Below are 17,139 nucleotides of genomic sequence, written 5' to 3'. Positions count from 1 at the left end.
TATTTAATTTTTTTTTGCTTTACAATTGCATTTTTTAAATTTAAGTTTTATTTTATATTGGAGTATACTTTATGTTGTGTTAGTTTCAGGTGTACAGCAAAGCAATTCAGTTTTCCATATACACGTATCCACTTTTTTTTGGATTTTTTTTCCCACATGGGTTATCACGGAACACTGAGTAGAGTTCCCGGTGCTGTGTTGCAGGTCCTTGTTGATTATCTGTTTTACATACAGTGGTGTGTATGTGTTAATCCCGACCCGTAATTTATCCTTTTTCCTCAGGTAAATTTTAAATCTATGAAAGGTGAAACAAAATTTCTAGAAGATAACAAGAGAGTATTCTCATGACCTTGCTCAATCAAGTTTCTTCAACAGGACACAAAATGCACCAACCATCAAGGGAAAGACCCATCAAACGGACTATCACAACAGTACCAACTGTTCATTAAAAGATCCTTTCAGAGACTGGAAAGGTTAGTCACAGAGCATGAGAAAATACCCACAACACTCAGAACCCATGAATGTCTAGTAACCAGAACACACACATCCCTACAAACCAGTAAGAACAGGACTGATAACCCAGAAGAAAAATAAGACTTTCAAGTGGGCATTTAGAAAAACTGCTATCCAAAGGACAATAAATATGAAAATGTGTTCAACTGCTTTAGTCATGAGGGAAACAGAAAATAAAAGCAGAATGAGGTCCTACCACTCACCCACCCTCCAACCCAGCTGGGATTACAGACCGATCCGATCCAATGCCGAAGGGGATATGCAGCAACTAAAACGCCCCACCCTGCTGGTAGGAATGTAAACTGGCAGATCATTACCAGAGTTAAGACACATTCCTTCAGACCCAGGAATTCCACTGCCAATTTCCAAAGAAATTTCATACATATGGGAACAAAAGCCATGTACAAGAATGTTCACAGCAGAATTATTTGTGACAGCCCCAGACTAGAAACAACCACCTTATCCAAGAGGAGAATAAATTGTGGTCTGTGTGTCCAATGGGGTACATACTATACAGCAATGAAAAAGCATAAACCATTATTACATGAAACAACACAGATGAATCTCACAAGGTCTAAAGAAAATGACATGAAACTACCTACTGCCTAATTCCATTTAAATAAAGTTAAAGAAATGCTTACCGTATGTCAAGCACCATTCTAAGTAATTTTCACAACCCTATAATTAGATGCAACTAATTATTCCAAATGTGCAAATTTGGTCAGAAAGAGATTAAATAATTTGCTCGCGGCCACAGGGCAACTAGGCGCTAGCCCTGGGGTGTGAAGGCAGCCAGCCTCCCTTGAGAGCCTGCATTCTGAGCCCTATTTCACACTCAGTGATGGAGCTTTAGTGGAAAGAAGGAGGGCGGCGAATGGGCCGGGGGAGGTGGGAGAAGCAGGATGACACCATTCCCACTGTCCGGAGGAAATGATCCATAGCTAATGCAAAACTGGGAGCCTGGGCGGCAGGGGGGGAGCGCAGGGACCAAGAATCAGCAGCATATGCCTGTTATCAAAATGTCTGGAGGAAAAACAATCAGCAAACAAAACAAAACCCACTCAATACCATCTCAGCAGCAGCTGACCCTTGGGAGGGAGTCAGAGTGGACCAGGGGCTGTTATACCCAACCGACAAGCCTTGCTGGTTAACAAGGCTTAACCAACATACTGAAAAACACATATGCACTACCTTCATAGAAATAATTCAAAAGATTTAAAAAGATGTAAGTATTTTAAAATAATAATGCTATCATGTATTGACCCCAGTGTTCCTGGCACTTAGCTAAACATTTTAAACGCAGACTCTCTGAGAATCTCCCTCACAATATGGAGCTGGGACCACCATTACTATTTTTTTCAGGCGAGGAAACAGACTCAGGGTTAACCAGCTGCAGGTGGCAGAGTCCACATCTGGACCAGCAGGAGGGCAGAGGAAGGTCTCGAAGTCGACACCAGTAACAGGGATGGAAGGGTATTTCCCAGGAGCCCTGGCCAGGAGCTGGTGCGTCCTGCTGGCTTCAGGAAGGGGAGGGGACACGTTGGTCCTTTTCTTTACAAGACCTGTCGAAAGAGGAGCAGAGGCCCAAGCCTCTGATGGGAGTTTATGAGCACTGCAGAGGCCCTAGGTGTTGGAGTCACATGCGTGGGCAAGGGCCCTGTGATCTGTGGAATCCACAGGTCTAGGGCTGAAGAGAGAATTTGGTACCAATGGTGTGGGTTTGTTTACATGAGTTTCATCCATTTTTCCATCCCAGCATGCTTAAGGAACACAATATGCTCCGCTGGTGATTGAAGCTCACTATTGAGGTGATGTGATGGGGGGTCCCTGTCTTCCCAGGTACATGCGTTTGTGGGGGGAGGGGAGAAAAGCAGGTGTAAGTCTGAAAAAAGCCCCCGTTTTGAAAATACCTGCTATAGATGCAACCTGAGGCCACAGCATGAATTAGGTCATCAAGCAAGAGCCGGTAAAATGAAACAGAAGGGGGTCTAGCTGGGAATCGTACATATAACAGGGGCGAGGGGTCGAAGCCAAGTGCCCACGGGCTAGGAGGGCAGTGTGGTGCAGGAAAGGCTGGATGCCAGGGCCGCTCACACCTGCGAGTCTCCAGTTCTTCCTCCCTGGCCGTCTCCCTCAGTAACCTTCTCGCCTGGATCCTGCCCGTATCGGGTTTGCGACTTTTAGAGGGGCTAAAGGTGGCCTCGAGCCTTGACAGAAAAGCAGGAACTCACCAAGCGGACAAGAAAGACAAAGGGCCTCTCCGAGGGAACAGCGTGTGCAAAGCTCACAGGGGTGGAGAGGCCGTGTGTGCACAGCGGGGAGGCGTGAGCAAGAGCATGGAGGAAGCAGAGGAGCGTCGAGGTCCGGGTGGGGAAAGGTCTCCTCCACCACCGCCGCCAGCAAGGGGACTGAACTTGTCTCTAAAGATGCTGCGACAACAGCAATGGGGCTGCCAGTGGGAGAGGAGGTGGCAGGGCAACAGGTGACGAAGCCGGTGCACAGTCCAGGCAAGATGGGGCCGCGCTGCTGCACTGGGAGCAGGCCGCTGGTCCCGGCGCTTGCACAGAACTAGCAAGAACGAGGCCGGGATGGGACTGGCGGGTGGAGGGGTGTGATAACCAACAAGATCTGATCACGGTGCTACCACCAACCACCCATACTTCCTGTGCACATCCGTGCGCTACCAAATTCTCTCACCCACCCCAGGAGGCACGGCCAAGGCCTCCCCACCCCCACCAAGAGGCCCTGACTGAAGTCCAGGCAGGATGGGGCCTCAGGGCTGAGCCTCGCCCCATATGACACATCTGGCTCATCAGGGAAGCCTGCAAGTATGGGAGGAGTGAGGGATTTAGGGCTGGAGGGACAGACACCAAGTTCTCCAGCAGATGATGTCCAACTCACGGGCTGGACACACGGGCCTGGGAGCGCGGACGGGATGTCGTGACGTCGGAGGCTCCGCTGATGTCTGGGGCCTGGCCCTGCTGCCTTCCCCGGGCTCCTGTCCATCCCTGCAACGTGTCCCCAGCCTCACAGCTCGTGCTGTCCCCATGCCACTCGCCACCCTCGACCACACTAAGCAGTTACTGTTCACTCTTCAAAAACTTTTTTCTGAGAGATAATCCACTTGTCTGTCAAGAATTCAACATCGGGGCTGCCAAGCGCCTCATACCTTCACTGTTTCCCCAGAACCAGCCACTCCCTTAGGCCGCGGGCGGCCCGGAGTACAGGCTCTCTCGGGCGCTGCATCCTCCTCTGGGGCACAGAAAGTGGCCACGCAGACCACTCCCTGCACCTTATCTAGAGACTATTCCAGGTGGGATGCACGAGGGCAGGAGGGGTCGGCAAACTTTTTCTGAAAAAGTCCGGACAGTAAATACTCTCCACTTTGAGGGTCTCAGGGTCTCGGTCACAACTATTCAACTCTGCTCCTGCAGCCGGAAAGCAGCGGACACAACACGTAAAGGAACAGGTGTGACTGTGTTTCGGTAACGCTTTCTCTAAAAACAGGAGGTGGCCGGAGGGTCACGGTGTGGACCCCTGATCTGAATCACTAGCACCCAGTTCAGCGTTTGGCACCCAGTGGGCACTCAATGAGCGGACAAATAAATGAGCCTGTGGCTTTGGCAATGAGATGGAGCGAGGTACCGAGGGCAGGAGGTTTGAGGGGACGGTAGGGGTGGGACAGCGACCATGGTGGTTGAGGAGAAGCAGCAGTTGAGGAAGCAGTAACTTCTCTTTCTCGAGTCCCGTGGTTTGCACGGCAGGTGTGGGGAATGGCCCTGCCCTGGCGGCGCCTGCAGAGTGGGGGCGCCTCTGCAGGCCCCACACGGAGGCAGAGCGGCGGAAGAAAGGGGAGACGGGAGGAAGGGGGGCTCCGGAGCTCAGGTGTGTGGGGGGTGGTCATGAAGGAGGAAGACACCTGCCGAGGAGAAGGAAGGGGGAGGGGATGAGTGGAAAGCCTCGTATCTGTCTCTTCTGCGGGTGTGAGCCTAGACCACCCAGTGCAGAGAGTGGGACTCCAGGAGGTTAAAGACCCCAGCACCTGTCGGACTAGGGGGGTTGGCAGACAGGGAAGCGGGGATGCCCAGGACCGCGCCCCAGGCCTCCGCATGACTGCCAGAGCTAGACCCTCCGTCTCCCCTCTTCTCGTCTGAGAGCGCACTTCCACCCAAGCCAGCCTTGGGGTGGTCAGCGCTGACGTGGGGTGAGGTGCGTCATTCTCTGAGTCGCCAGCTCTCCCTGCTCTCACTTCCTGTCCATTCGCTTTCCCAGGCAGGTAGTGACACGCAGGCCCTGAGGAGGATGAGTTCACACCTTAAGCGTGTGGACAGACGCAGTTCTCTCTTGAAGGGTCCTGAAAGGCATTTTCACCTCGCAAAGTGAGTGGCTGCGGCACCGTCACGCCTTCGGATGCGTGTGGACGTGCTGTAACATAGCTCCCAATTGGGCGGAACACAATTTCTTTAAATGGGAGAAACTATGTGATCAGGGGTTTGCAGAGCAGCTACTTAGTTTTACCAGCATAACAAAATACTAAAATCCATGAAACAAAACTTCTCAAGAGAAAGAGTTAATATCACATTTAAACACTCGGGAAAGTTTTCGCAAAGTCAAAAAGCCTATAGCCAATTTCGCTTATTCTAAGAACCAGATACCTGAAAAAAACCCTTACGGTTTGACATTAATTTATCAATTCATCATTACTCCTAGTGCAGGAAGGTGTGAGAAAGGTTCAGAAAGACCATAAACTACTTTTCAGGAAGAACTAAAGCCACCTAAAATTTCTTTCAGTTGACATGCTGGAAAAAAATTATTAGGACCTGTTTTCTTCTGCCTTATTTCAAGATGTAATTGGTGTTATAGTCACAGGCTGAAGGCATTATGTGTATTCTAAAACAAACTTAAACTCATGTTTCCATTTTGAAGTTTTCACGAAATCAAAAGCCAATTTTTCTAAAACCCAGCAATCTGTGAGGGTTTTAAGCCCTTCCTGAGACAAAAGGAACCACTGCCTCGAAATTTACTAGAGTTTAAAATGAGGATGCCACCCCCTGTGACACATTTTTAATGAGAAAGGACTTTCAATACACCTTTACATGTATATTCAATAAGCTCCATCTCTTACCCTATTGTTGGGTTGATGTTGGGATCAAAGCTGTCTTCCACAAACCGCCACACAATGCTGGATTTACCCACACCTGTATCCTGAAAGAGAATGAGACAGGTGAATCAGAAAAGGTTTACCTGCTTGAAGACACTGAAAACGATCTTGTGCCAAGAGCTGAGGACTTTAGAAAAATCATCCTGAATTTTAGAAGTTAAGGGACACCAAGGAAGTCTTTATAAACATTCAGTGGAGTACTTCGGAGATTTCAAAACGGATTGTAGGAGAGGGGTTTTGAGCTTTTAAGAGACAGGAGAACGTTCTGAAAGACCCAAAGTCTCTGCTTAGTGTGAAAAGTGACAAACTCACTTGCTTTCTGACCTGTATAACTCACTCTGAACTCTTGAATTACTTCTGAGTAATCCCTGATATATCCCAGCCCCACCCAATCTGGGAAAGAGGAAAACCAATGGAAATCTTTATCAGTCTTTCAAGCAGCAACTCAGGAGAGCATCAACCTCAGATATGCTCCCAAACAGCAAAGGTGCCTTGACAAGACAGGAAACTTAAGCTGCAAACTAATTTTGGGGCCTCCTGATTTGAATGTCTCCCCCCGCTCCACGAAAAGTAACTCTTCCTGAAGTGTCAGGGGTATCCCACAAGTTCAAAAGACCAAGCTTTGTAAAACCTAAAGGCCTGTTATGGGTTTTACTTTGCAAGACTGGGCCAACTCCTAACTAGTACATGGGTAGGAAACTATTCAAGAGCTGCTCTTAACCTAGATGCAAGGGGAGGCAGGGAGGGCTCTTCATCCTCTGGGGGGCAGGACGACTCCTAGGGCTCCAGACAAGGCGGAAGGTCCCCCGGCCCAGCAAAACCTTCAGGAGGGAGCGGCCCGGTGGGCTGGACGGCCCGGGGGCTGGAGGGTGGGTCCCGGGGCAGGTAGGCGGCGTCCGGCGCGGAGGTTGGGGGAAGGGGCGGGGGGATGTGGGCACGCCCGGGTCCCCGGCCCGCCCGGCCTCCCGCGGCCCTCCTGGCCAGCCGGTCACCACTCACCCCCAGCAGACACACTTTGAGCTCCCTCAGCGCCATGGCCCGGGAGCAAGGGGCGCGGGCCCGCCGCCGCCCTAAGTTGAGGAGGGAGAGGCCCGGCCCAGCACGAGCATCCCCCGGCGCCGCCGCCGCACGGCCTAGCCCCGGCTGCGGGGCGCGTCTAGGCGGCGGCCGCCCGTTCGCCGGCCCTCGGCCCGGCCCGTCCGTCGCCAGCCGCGCGGGGCCCTCCTCAGCAGCCGGGACGGTGCGGCGGGCTCCCGGGCGCCTCCGCTGCCGCCATCTTGGGACGCCAGCCGGGTCACCTGACCTCCCCGCCCACCTCGGCAGCCACCTTCGCCGAGAGGGCGGGGCCGGCCGGCGCCGCGAGGCTGGCGGGGAGGCCCGGGCCCGGGGGCGGGGCCCGAGGCCAGATTCCCCGCCCCCTCCCGCCGGCCCCGCCCCCTCCCGCCGGCCCCGCCCCCGGGCCCATCCCAAGATGGCGGGTGAGTGGGGCCGGGCTCTTGGGGCGCCCCCTCCCCTCTAGCCGTGATCGCCCCGCGAGGCCGGGGGAGCCCTATCCCGGCCCCGAGCCTGCCTGCCGCAGCCCCCTCGTAACTTCTTGTGTGTCTCTTGGTTTTCAGAAATTCCCCCGGTACTTTGTGGACTTGCCGGATGACTTAGACGATTGTAAGTAACAGTTGGGGCGTCCCCGCCCCTGCCCGGGAACCTCTCACAGAATTCGGGGTGCACTGAACTTGGGGGTGGGACCTACAAACTAGGCTCGGCGCGTTGGGAGCAGAAGAGCGGGACCCCAACTGTCTAGACCACTTGTGGCGGTCCCTCCTCTCTGCGCGGGGCGGCAGAAGATGCGGAGCCCCCTCCCCGCCACCGGGAGGATTTTTGTTGTTGGGACACTTCTGACTTCCTGTCACTTTCTTCCTCCTCCTCCTCCTCGTGCCCCTGCGGCGGCCCTGCGGGGACCGGCGTCCAGAGTCCCGGAGGTGCTGGGCGGGAGGAGGCGTGGCCGCCGTGGGCGTGGGGGAGCGACCCCCCGGGTCTCCGCTTTGCCCTCCCTGGGCACTTCCCCGAGGGCGGGCAGTTGGGAGGCCCGGCTCTCCGGTGGCCGCCGCGGAGTTCTCACGCGTCCTGGCCGCAAGCTCACCTCCGCCTCGTCCAGGGAGCCCCTTGTCGCCCGCCTTTCTCCAGGGGTCTCCTTCTCCTGTCACGTCGTACCCTGTCCTTTAACATCGCTTTAAGGGCAGATGGCTGGGGAAGGTTTTCCTGGACTTGCAAGTTCCTAATTGTGGTGAATGAAGCTTTGCTTTTCCATTCAACAAACATTTCTTGAGCACCTGCTGGTTCTGGGCTGGGCCAGCCCGGCACCCACAAAGATGAACCATTCACCAGGCTGACTCTCAGGGACTCAGGGTCCGGGGAGAGACTTGTAAACAGATAATTACCACGTGGGGGATGCCTGCTGGTGAAGGAGGTCGTACATCATCACGGTGGTCAATATTAATGGGGGGGGGGGGGCTACTGGGCTCTTCCTTTCCCCACCTGCACGTTTCAGAATAGTAAGAACTGGTGTTTACTGAAAACACCATAGGTCAGGCACAGTTTAAACCCTTTACACACATTGTCTCTCTTATTTTTATTTTATTTTACTTTATTTATCTTTTTGGTCTTTGTCTTTTTAGGGCTGCACCTGCAGCATATGGAGGTTCCCAGGCTAGCCCACAGGAACTCGGGGTCCGAGCTGCATCTGTGACCTACACCACAGCTCATGGCAACACCAGATCCTTAACCCACTGAGTGAGGCCAGGGATTGAACCCGTGTCCTCATGGATGCGAGTCGGGTTCTCTGACCGCTGAGCCACGAAGGAGACTCCACACATTGTCTTTTTTAGAAGGAGGCAATTTTATTGAAGCAGAATGACACTTGAAGGGGCCAGCAATTAGGAGTGTGGGTTCTGGAATCAGCTGGCCAGTCTTTACTGGCTGTGTGATCCTGGCCAAGTCACTGTACCACTCTGAGCCTGACTGGCCTCATCTGCAAAATGGGCATCTCAGAAGGCTTTCATGAAGATTAAGTAATAAAAGCTTGAGCATGAAGCCTTGTGCGTAAGAAACACTAGTAAGCAGTAGCTTCCGTTATTGTTATTTCTGTCATCGTTATTCATGATTATTTAACACAGTTGAGCGCAGTACAGTGTAGGCCCTGAGTTTGCAGAGCTGAATGTTTCAGCCAGTGGGTGGGAATGCAGCATTTCTCTTGATAGACAGCAGTAAGCTGCTGTCAGGGTATCTCTCATTCATGGATTTGTTATTTGGCCTGCCTGGAAAAGCTGATTTCTGGCTATTTCAGTTATTTAATAAACCACCCTGGAACTTGGCAGCTGAAGTCAGCGTTTTGCTATTTCTGACAATTCTGTGCATTGCTGGGAGATACGGAAGCTTCATGGGTTCTCACTGAACTTTGGGCCGATGACAAGGTCCCGAATGGCTTTTCTCGCATGGCTGTTGGCCAGGAAATGTGCTGGGACCATGCAGGTCAGGGCCTCAGTTCTTCTCCAGGTGCTTCTTCCACTTGACTATAGCGTGGGCTCCCACAGTGTGGGGGCTGCGGGCATGAGGCCTCTTTCCTGGTAGCTAGCTTCCTTTCATCTTTTTTGTATATGTGCACAGAAACGAAGTAAGGCATTATATAGGAAAAAGTAATTCTGATTTTACTTTGGCCTTTTTTGTACAAATATTGGGTGTTGGTAATGAAAAGTGCCGTAAATAGTGTTTAGCAGACAGCTGAAGACTTGTCCTGACAAGGACACCAACGTTATGTCTCTGAACATATCCACGCCACGGGCAGGGCAGCTCTGGGAGCCTCCTGGGGCAGCTCTGGGAGCCTTTGTGAGCAGGGGTGTGGGCCTTAGGGTGCCGTACCTCTGACTTTACAATATAAATGATTTAATTGATAGCCATGATAGGACTCCCCCACCCCTCAACAATTTACGATGCCCTGGGTCCCACCTTTACGCTTCACAGTGGTGGTGTCTGGGAGGCCTTATCATACCGTGATTGACAGCAAGAACCCTGAGATCCTGTGACCCACCTCCTGCCTTTAGCTGCGTCAGCCCGAGCAGATCACTCACTCTGCTCACTTTCTTCCTCTGGAAAATGACATAAGAATTGGAGATGCTTCATGGGACTGATGAGGAGTAGATCGAACTGTACCCAGAAAACATTTGGGCACAGTGCTTGGCAGAGAGTGTTAGAGTCAGTGATTTTATTCTTGTTATTGTTTTAACCACCGTTGCTGTCGCTAGGCATTTGAATAAGACCATCTGGTTCAGGGTTAAGGCCTCCTACTCAGTGAGGTAGGTGACCTTATTCCTATTTTGCAAATGGTGAAACCGAGAATCAGAGAGGTTAAGTAACCTGTCCATTGTGGCACAGATCATGAATGATAGAACCAGCCCTCAAACGCTGTCCTCGGGCTCCTGTTCTTTTTATTCCATCACGCAGAGTGACCTCACAAATAGGCTTAACCTAATGGTGGCGGCATGGCTGTTGGTTTGGTTGGTTCTGCGTCCGTTGTCCTTCTTGGGCGTTTTTTGGTCTAGACGATGGGATAAGTGCTCTAGGAAGGCTCTGCGTTGCCTTGAGCAGGAGCGCAGGTCATCCTTCTTGTAACCCAGTGTCCACCATGGGCTCCGTGTTCCATTCGTGTTCCTGGTATAACAACAATGGATCACGAGGCGCATCTGATTACCTCGGTGATTTCTTGATTGAATTTGGCTGATTTCAAAAAGAAGCTATAATGAGAGGTTGCCTTGTTTTTTTTCTTTTTTTTCTTTTTAAATCATTCGGAGTCTTGGGGCCATCGCCACACAGAAAAGGTTTAATTTGAGCGAATTAGCTTGCTGGAGCAGTCTAAACTCCTCCTCTTGAGAGCAGCACGTGTGTGGAATGGCCTGGTACGCTGCTCCTGGCGGTGCTGCATTGACAGAGAAGGAGCAGCTGGTCGTGTCTGTGCTCAGAGGCTTGAAGGCTTATGAGTGTCTGAGGGTCTTGCTTATAGCATGTGGAGGCTGAAGGGGTATTACTCCCGGTGAAGTTTGCTTGGCCAATCAGAATTTAAGTGTGTGCCAGTGGTGAGCACACTTGGAAAAAAAAGTAAGGGGAATCTATTGCAGATATAAAGAGACCTTTTAGCAAAATACAATACACGTGTGGTCACATTGGGGTCATTAGTTGAACAAATCAGCTATAAAAAGACATTATGGAGACAGCTGGGAAAAATTAAGTTTGGATTGGGTATTAGATTATAGTACTCCTTATTAAGAATTATTATTAATTTTGTCAGATGTGATAGTGGTATCGCAGCTTTATTCAGAGGAGAAGGACCTTATTATTATTTTTTTTTTTTTTGGCCACACCTGTGGCATGTGGACGTTCCTGGGCCAGGGATGAAACCTGCGCCTCAGCAGTGACTTGAGCCACTGCAATGACAACACTGGATCCTTAACCCACTGTGCCACAAGGGAACTCCGAGAAGGGCCTTATCTAACAGAAACGAACAAGCTTTTTTGGGTGAAATGATTGGATGTCTGAGGTCTACTTTCAAATACTACGATAAACAATAAATAATCGAAAAGTTGGAAAGAAGGATAAATGGGAAAAATTGGCAGAATATTGAGACTTGTTGAAGCTGGTTGCCAGGGATGTGGGGGTTTATTATGCATATGTTCGAAAATTTCCTTAATAAAAATTTTTAAAAATGAGATGAAAATTGCATATGTTTGAAAATTTCCTCAGTAAAAATTTTTTAAAATGAAAATTTCATATATGATCAACTTTTGCATATGTTTGAAAATTTCCTTAATAAAGATTTTTAAAAATGAGATGAAAATTTCATATATGATCAAACATCTGCATGAAGAGTTAGAAAGCTGGATTCCAGCTCTGAGGTCAGCTGCCATGTTATCGTAAGATGCATTCAGCTTCAGAAGACAGACTCGGAGAATCTCTTAGTATTTATGGGACTTGTGTTTTTTTCAAATATTTAGTTTTTTTAGTTTTTTTTTTTTTTTTACCTTTTCTAGGGCTGCTCCTGCGGCATATGGAGTTCCCAGACTAGGTGTCTAATCAGAGCTGTAGCCACCGGTCTACACCAGAGCCATAGCAACTCAGGATCCGAGCCGCGTCTGGGACCTACACCACAGCTCCTGGCAGCACCGGATCGTTAACCTACTGAGCAAGGCCAGGGATTGAACCCGCAACCTCATGGTTCCTGGTCGGATTCGTTAACCACTGCGCCACGAGGGGAACTCCCAAATGTTTAGTTTTTTTTTTTTTTGAATGATTTTTATTTATTTATTTATTTTATTTTTTATTTTTGTCTTTTTAGGGCCACACCTGTGGCATATGGAGCTTCCCAGGCTCAGGGATCTAATCAGAGGTGTAGCTGTTGGCCTACACCATAGCTCACGGCAACACCAGATCCTTATGCCACTGAGCAAGGCCAGGGATCGAACTCGCAACCTCATGGTTCCTAGTCAGATTCGTTTCCTCTGCGCCACGAGGGGAACTCCCAAATGTTTAGTTTTTAAGAGGTGTCTATGGAAGAAGTGGGAGAAGGTATACTTCTGTTGATGAGCAAAGCTGGTTGCCAACAAAAGATATCTGGCTGGGCCTTTGTTGAAAATAGGATATTAGCTAACTCAGAAGAATATAGATGGACTCTTCAGATCTTCATGCTAGAAGGAGTCCTGCATGCTTTTTGTTTGTTTATTTGTTTTGGGCTTCACCCACAGCATATGGAAGTTCCCAGCCTAGGAGTTGAGTTGGAGCTGTAGCCGCTGGCCTACACCACAGCCACAGCAGCATGGGATCTGTGTCCTACACCATAGCTCACAGCAATGCTGGATCCTTAACCCACTGAGTGAGGCCAGGGATTGAACCCGCATCCTCATGGATACTAGTTGGGTTCGCTGCTGTTGAGCCATGAAGGGAACTCTTAGGAGTGGTGTCTGTTGAAGCTTGATTTCTTAACTAGAGATGAGCAAATTTTTTTCTGTGAAGGATCAGATGATACGCATTTCAGGCTTTGTTGGCCAGAGGCCTAATACAACCACTCAAGTTGTATCAGGAGCCTCGTAGCCCAGATAGGCAGATATGCGTGAAGGAGTGGGCATGGCTGTTTTCTAATAAAACTTTATTTACAAACACAGGCGGTGGGCTGGATTTGGCCCTCGGGCTGCAGTTTGCCCACCTGTATTCTAAATCAAACTTGATTTCATCCTATCAGAGCCCAAAAGTCTGTCGATGAGCTGCGTCAACCTGATAGGCTGCCTCTCCCACGAGGCTCGGTTTGAAGAGCTGAGCTTTTGGCTGGCACAGCCTCTGCTTTGCGGAGTAACCCTTGACATGCTGTTGAAGCCTCCCGTCTCATTCTTCCTGTTGGTGTGTTGGGGATTAGAAACCTTACCCATCTCCTCCCAACCGGACGAAGGTGTCAGGAACAAAGAGCCGGCCTGGTGGGAGCAGAGGCCACGGTGCTTCCTCTCTGGTCGCTGTGATGCATTTTACTTTTGTTGTCCTATATTTTCCATTTCCTGTGTGACACACAGATGAACATCAGAGATCCCCTGCAGTTGTCTGTTTAAAAAGAGAGTTTTATGTGGCTTTCTACATCACAAATGAAGATCTTTTAAACAGAAAAATTTCAACAAGTCCTAGCTAGTGAAAGAGAAAGTGGTTTTTGAGCTTCAAAACACCACTTAGCCTTAACCCTGATGGGCAAAAAAAAAAAAAAAACAAGAGATGAGGGCAAGTGGTTGCTTTCCCCACTTGGCAAGTCATTCATCCATCATCCTCGTGGCGGGGCCCTCCAGCTCCTCCCGGGCAGCAGCCGTTGGGGTGGGTGTGGGCGCACTGGGGTGGGGGACTGGCTAGGCCTTGGGCTCCTGCCCTCACCTGCTGGCACCTAGAAGGAAGCGTGAACAGAGAGCTGGGTATTAGGGAAGCAGAGGGGCCATCTGCCCAGAGACGGGGAGGTGCTGGTTGTGTTGGTTCAGGGCGAGGGGGGCCATGGGCCTTCCAGGCAGAGGGGCCGGTGGGTACAGTGGTGGAGGTGTTGCCATCGGGTTGGGGACTTGGGAAGAAGGAGGTGGGGGAGGGGGGGGGGGAGGGTTGGGATCCGGCCACCGGCTCAGAATTAATCCGAGAGGCAGTGGAGGATCCCGAGGTGTCTTGATGGGACCTGAGTCTCAGGGAGGCAACCCCGGCAGTGGTACAAAAACTACCATTTATTTAGGCTAATAACGTGCTAAGCTCCGTGGTATTTGAACTACAAAATCCTGTGAGGCAAGTGATTTTATTTGTATTATTTTATTTTATTTTTGCTTTTCAGGGCTGCACCCTCGGCATATGGAAGTTCCCAGGCTAGGGGTTGAATCAGAGCTACAGCCACCGGCCTACACCACAGCCACAGCAACACAGGATCCGAGCCACGTCTTTGACCTACACCACAACTCACAGCAACGCAGGATCCTTAACCACTGAGCAAGATCGGGGATCGAATCCGCAACCTCATGGATCCTAGTCGGTTCGTTAACCACTGAGCCACGAAGGGAACTCCGAGGCAAGTGTTTTTAAGTCCATATTATTGCCAAGCAAGGCTCACGAGGGGCACAGAAAGGCCAAGTGACTTGCCCAAAACAGCGCAGTGGATGAGTGGCAGAGGTGGAATTCAAACTAGGGCATCTGGCGCCGTATGTATACTCTCGGCCGCTATGCTTTGGAGGACTTGCCATCCATCCATCCCTGTGACGGATATTTATTAAGGACCTGTTAGGTCCCAGGCACTGCGCTCAGCCCTGTGAATACAGAGGTAACTAAAACAAACCTATCTCTGCTCTCAGGAGCTTTCTGTCCAACATCAGAGGGAACTGCTTAAAGTCCACATGAGCGAGTGAGGTTAAGTTCGGGTGTGGCAGGTGCAGTGGAGGACATGGTTAACCGGTGTGATCAGAGGTGCCAGGACAGAGCTGGGTGGTGGCTGGAGCTGGCTCCTCGGGGGCTCTGAGAGTTGCTCTGGAGTTAAGATTTGAGCAGCGAAATGGCCATGCTCCCAAAAGAGCCAGCGGGAGCATCGCAGGCAGAGTGCCAGCAAGGGCCAAGGTTCTGAGGCAGGGGACCCCGCGTTGTCCAGGACTTGAGCACAGCGAGTGAAGGGCCCGGGGGTGAGAAAGCAGGTGGGGCCTTGTCATGTGTGCCCTACGTCCGTCCCAGGATGGGGGCGTTCGCCTTTTGTCCAGAGTCACGGGGAGCCGCTGGGGCCTTTTAACCAGGGGAGTAGTGAGAGCCGAGTTGCATTTTAAAGAAAGGACAGACTGTGGAGGAACCAGCCAGTGGTTCTAGGGATCCAGGTGGGGGCGGGGAGCAGGACACGGGGCCGATAGGTATTTCTGAGGGGAGGGGTCGCCTGAGCCACGGGGCCTGTGGGCAGCAGCCCTGCTCCCTGCGCCCAGGCTGGGCGAGGCCCCCCCACCCCGCTCTGTGCCCCAGAGCCCCATCCCCAGTGGCAGCATTTACCAAAGGCATGGCCCCCAGGCCTTCTTGTCCGTCAGACTGGGTGCCCCTGGTCTTTGGATCACGCTGGTCTAGTGCAGCAAATGGCACGTGACAGACACGGGGAAGCAGGCGCCGAGTGAAGGACTAGGTGTTACACGTGCTTTGGGGGTGTGGTGGAGTGGGCGGCGCTCACAGCTTTCACATGTGGCACTTTTGAGCCACTTTTGGTGGCTCCTGGTGGCACCGTCTAGGAGGTCACTGAAAAGCCCCATTTGCAGGGTTCTGGAGCAGGGTTGAGACCAGAGATAATTTTTTTTTTCTTTTTAAGGCTGCATCTGCAGCGTATTAAAGTTTCCGGGCTAGGCGTTGAATCGGAGCTGCAGCTATGGTCTACACCACAGCCACAGCAACACTGGATCTGAGCCACATCTGTGATTTATGCCCTAGCTTGCAGCAATGCTAGATCCTTAACCCACTGAGCGAGGCCAGGGATTGAACCTGCAACCTCAAGGCCACTATGTGGGGTTCTTAACCTGCTGAGCCACAACAGGAACTCCCAGAGATCAGATTTAAGAGCCACAAGTGTTGGACTGTATCTAGAGGCAGGGGTGTGGATGAGCAGCAGGGGAAAGGAAGGGACAGGGTGAGAGCCCCAGAGAAGGAACATCCCAGAAGGAGAATGGGGACCCTGGAAGCCAGGGTTTTGTTTGGGCTGGTTGGTCACACCACGTGGCAGAGAGGGGTCCGGTAAGATGAGGGCAGAAGACCGGCCGTAGGCTGTGGTGTTCGGAGGTCTTGAGTCACCTCCAAGAGAACTTTTCCAACTCAGTGGTCATGCATTGAACACCCACTGTATTCCAGACGCTGGCTGACCACTGGGCACTTTGGGGAATGGTCACCGCTCTGGTGAGCTCCCAGTGTAGCCGGGAAAACAGACCCTTCTGAGAAGAAGCAGCCGGAGGGGTTAGAGGGGTTAAAGTCAGTTGCTTTTCTTTTTGGATAGAAGAGTCCAGAACATGTTAGCATTATTTCTGTCTACTCTGAGAACCTTAAAACAAACAAAACAAAACAAAACAAAGAGATCCCATTATGGCTCAGCGAGTTAAGAACCTGACTAGTATCCATGAGGATGCAGATTCGATTCCTGGCCTCGCTTATTAGGTTAAGGATCCAGTGTTGCTGCAAGCTGTGGTGTAGGTCACAGATGCGGCTCAGATTCATTATTGCTGTGGCTGTGGTGTAGACTGGCAGCTGCAGCTCCAATTCGACCCCTGGCCTAGGAACTTCCATATGCTGCAGATGTGGACCTAAAAAAGAAAAAAGCAAATGGAATGGAATTCCACTCCTGTTATTTGCCCAAGAAAAAACATGAACATGTGTTTTCAAAAAGACGGGGTCATAGTTGGAAACTCGAACCTCCCCATGTGCCCATCATGCGTTCAGTGGGTTATTAATTGTGCCGATGTTCACACCGCGGAGAACCGTGCAGTTGTAAGAGTGAATGACCTGCAGCTCCCCTCGGTGACATGGATGAACCTCACAAACGTGGTGGTGGAGGAAAGAAGGCAGGCACAAAAGCGTACAGACAGCGTGATTCTGTTTATACAAAGTGCAAGAAACAAGCCCAGCAATCTGATTCAGGAGGCGGGAGAGTGGTCCCCCTTGGGTAAGGTGGAAAGTGGGAGGGAACATGGGGGCTTTTGGAGAGGCTGGTGAAATTGTCTTTCTTGAGCTGAGTGCTGGTTTCACAAGCATGTTCAGTTAGAAAATCTGTCGTGTGAAACACTTACTGTTTGTACACTTTTCCGTGCGAATGTCATACTTGCATTAGAAAGGAAAGCATTGCTTTTTGAGGTGGAGGCAGAGGGAGAGCATGACCGTGGACCAGGGGACAGAGTCGGTGCAGAGGGAAGAGTGGC

The 17,139-nt window shown here is 51.0% G+C and overlaps 2 protein-coding genes across 3 annotated transcripts in view; one reads left to right on the top strand and one right to left on the bottom strand.

Moving 5' to 3' along the window:
• RAB22A (RAB22A, member RAS oncogene family) overlaps positions 1-6,980 on the bottom strand; it is a 56,575-nt gene extending 49,595 nt beyond the window's left edge. Inside the window, exons 1-2 of one of the 2 annotated variants that reach the window (XM_085002633.1) lie at positions 6,674-6,980; positions 5,639-5,718 (exon numbers count right to left, since the gene is read on the bottom strand). Coding sequence is in view for 1 of the 2 variants with exons in the window: in NM_001123174.1 (NP_001116646.1) it covers positions 5,639-5,718; positions 6,674-6,709 (116 nt within the window). In the remaining variant the exon portion in view is untranslated. 2 annotated transcript variants of the gene reach the window in all.
• LOC146395405 (uncharacterized) overlaps positions 6,708-17,139 on the top strand; it is a 67,452-nt gene continuing 57,020 nt past the window's right edge. The window contains exons 1-3 of the mRNA XM_085003182.1: positions 6,708-6,914; positions 6,964-7,152; positions 7,291-7,336. Of these exons, the coding sequence (XP_084859308.1) occupies positions 6,708-6,914; positions 6,964-7,152; positions 7,291-7,336 (442 nt within the window). The remainder of the gene's footprint in view (positions 6,915-6,963; positions 7,153-7,290; positions 7,337-17,139) is intronic.

This window comes from Sus scrofa, chromosome 17 (genome assembly GCF_054392235.1).
Source record: "Sus scrofa isolate SSC_HxYL_T2T_F1_AM1 chromosome 17, Sscrofa_HxYL_maternal_Yorkshire_Landrace_v2.0, whole genome shotgun sequence".
Lineage (NCBI taxonomy): Eukaryota > Metazoa > Chordata > Mammalia > Artiodactyla > Suidae > Sus > Sus scrofa.
The sequence above is the reverse complement of the archived record's forward strand: the minus strand, read 5'-3'. Positions and strand labels throughout refer to the sequence as shown.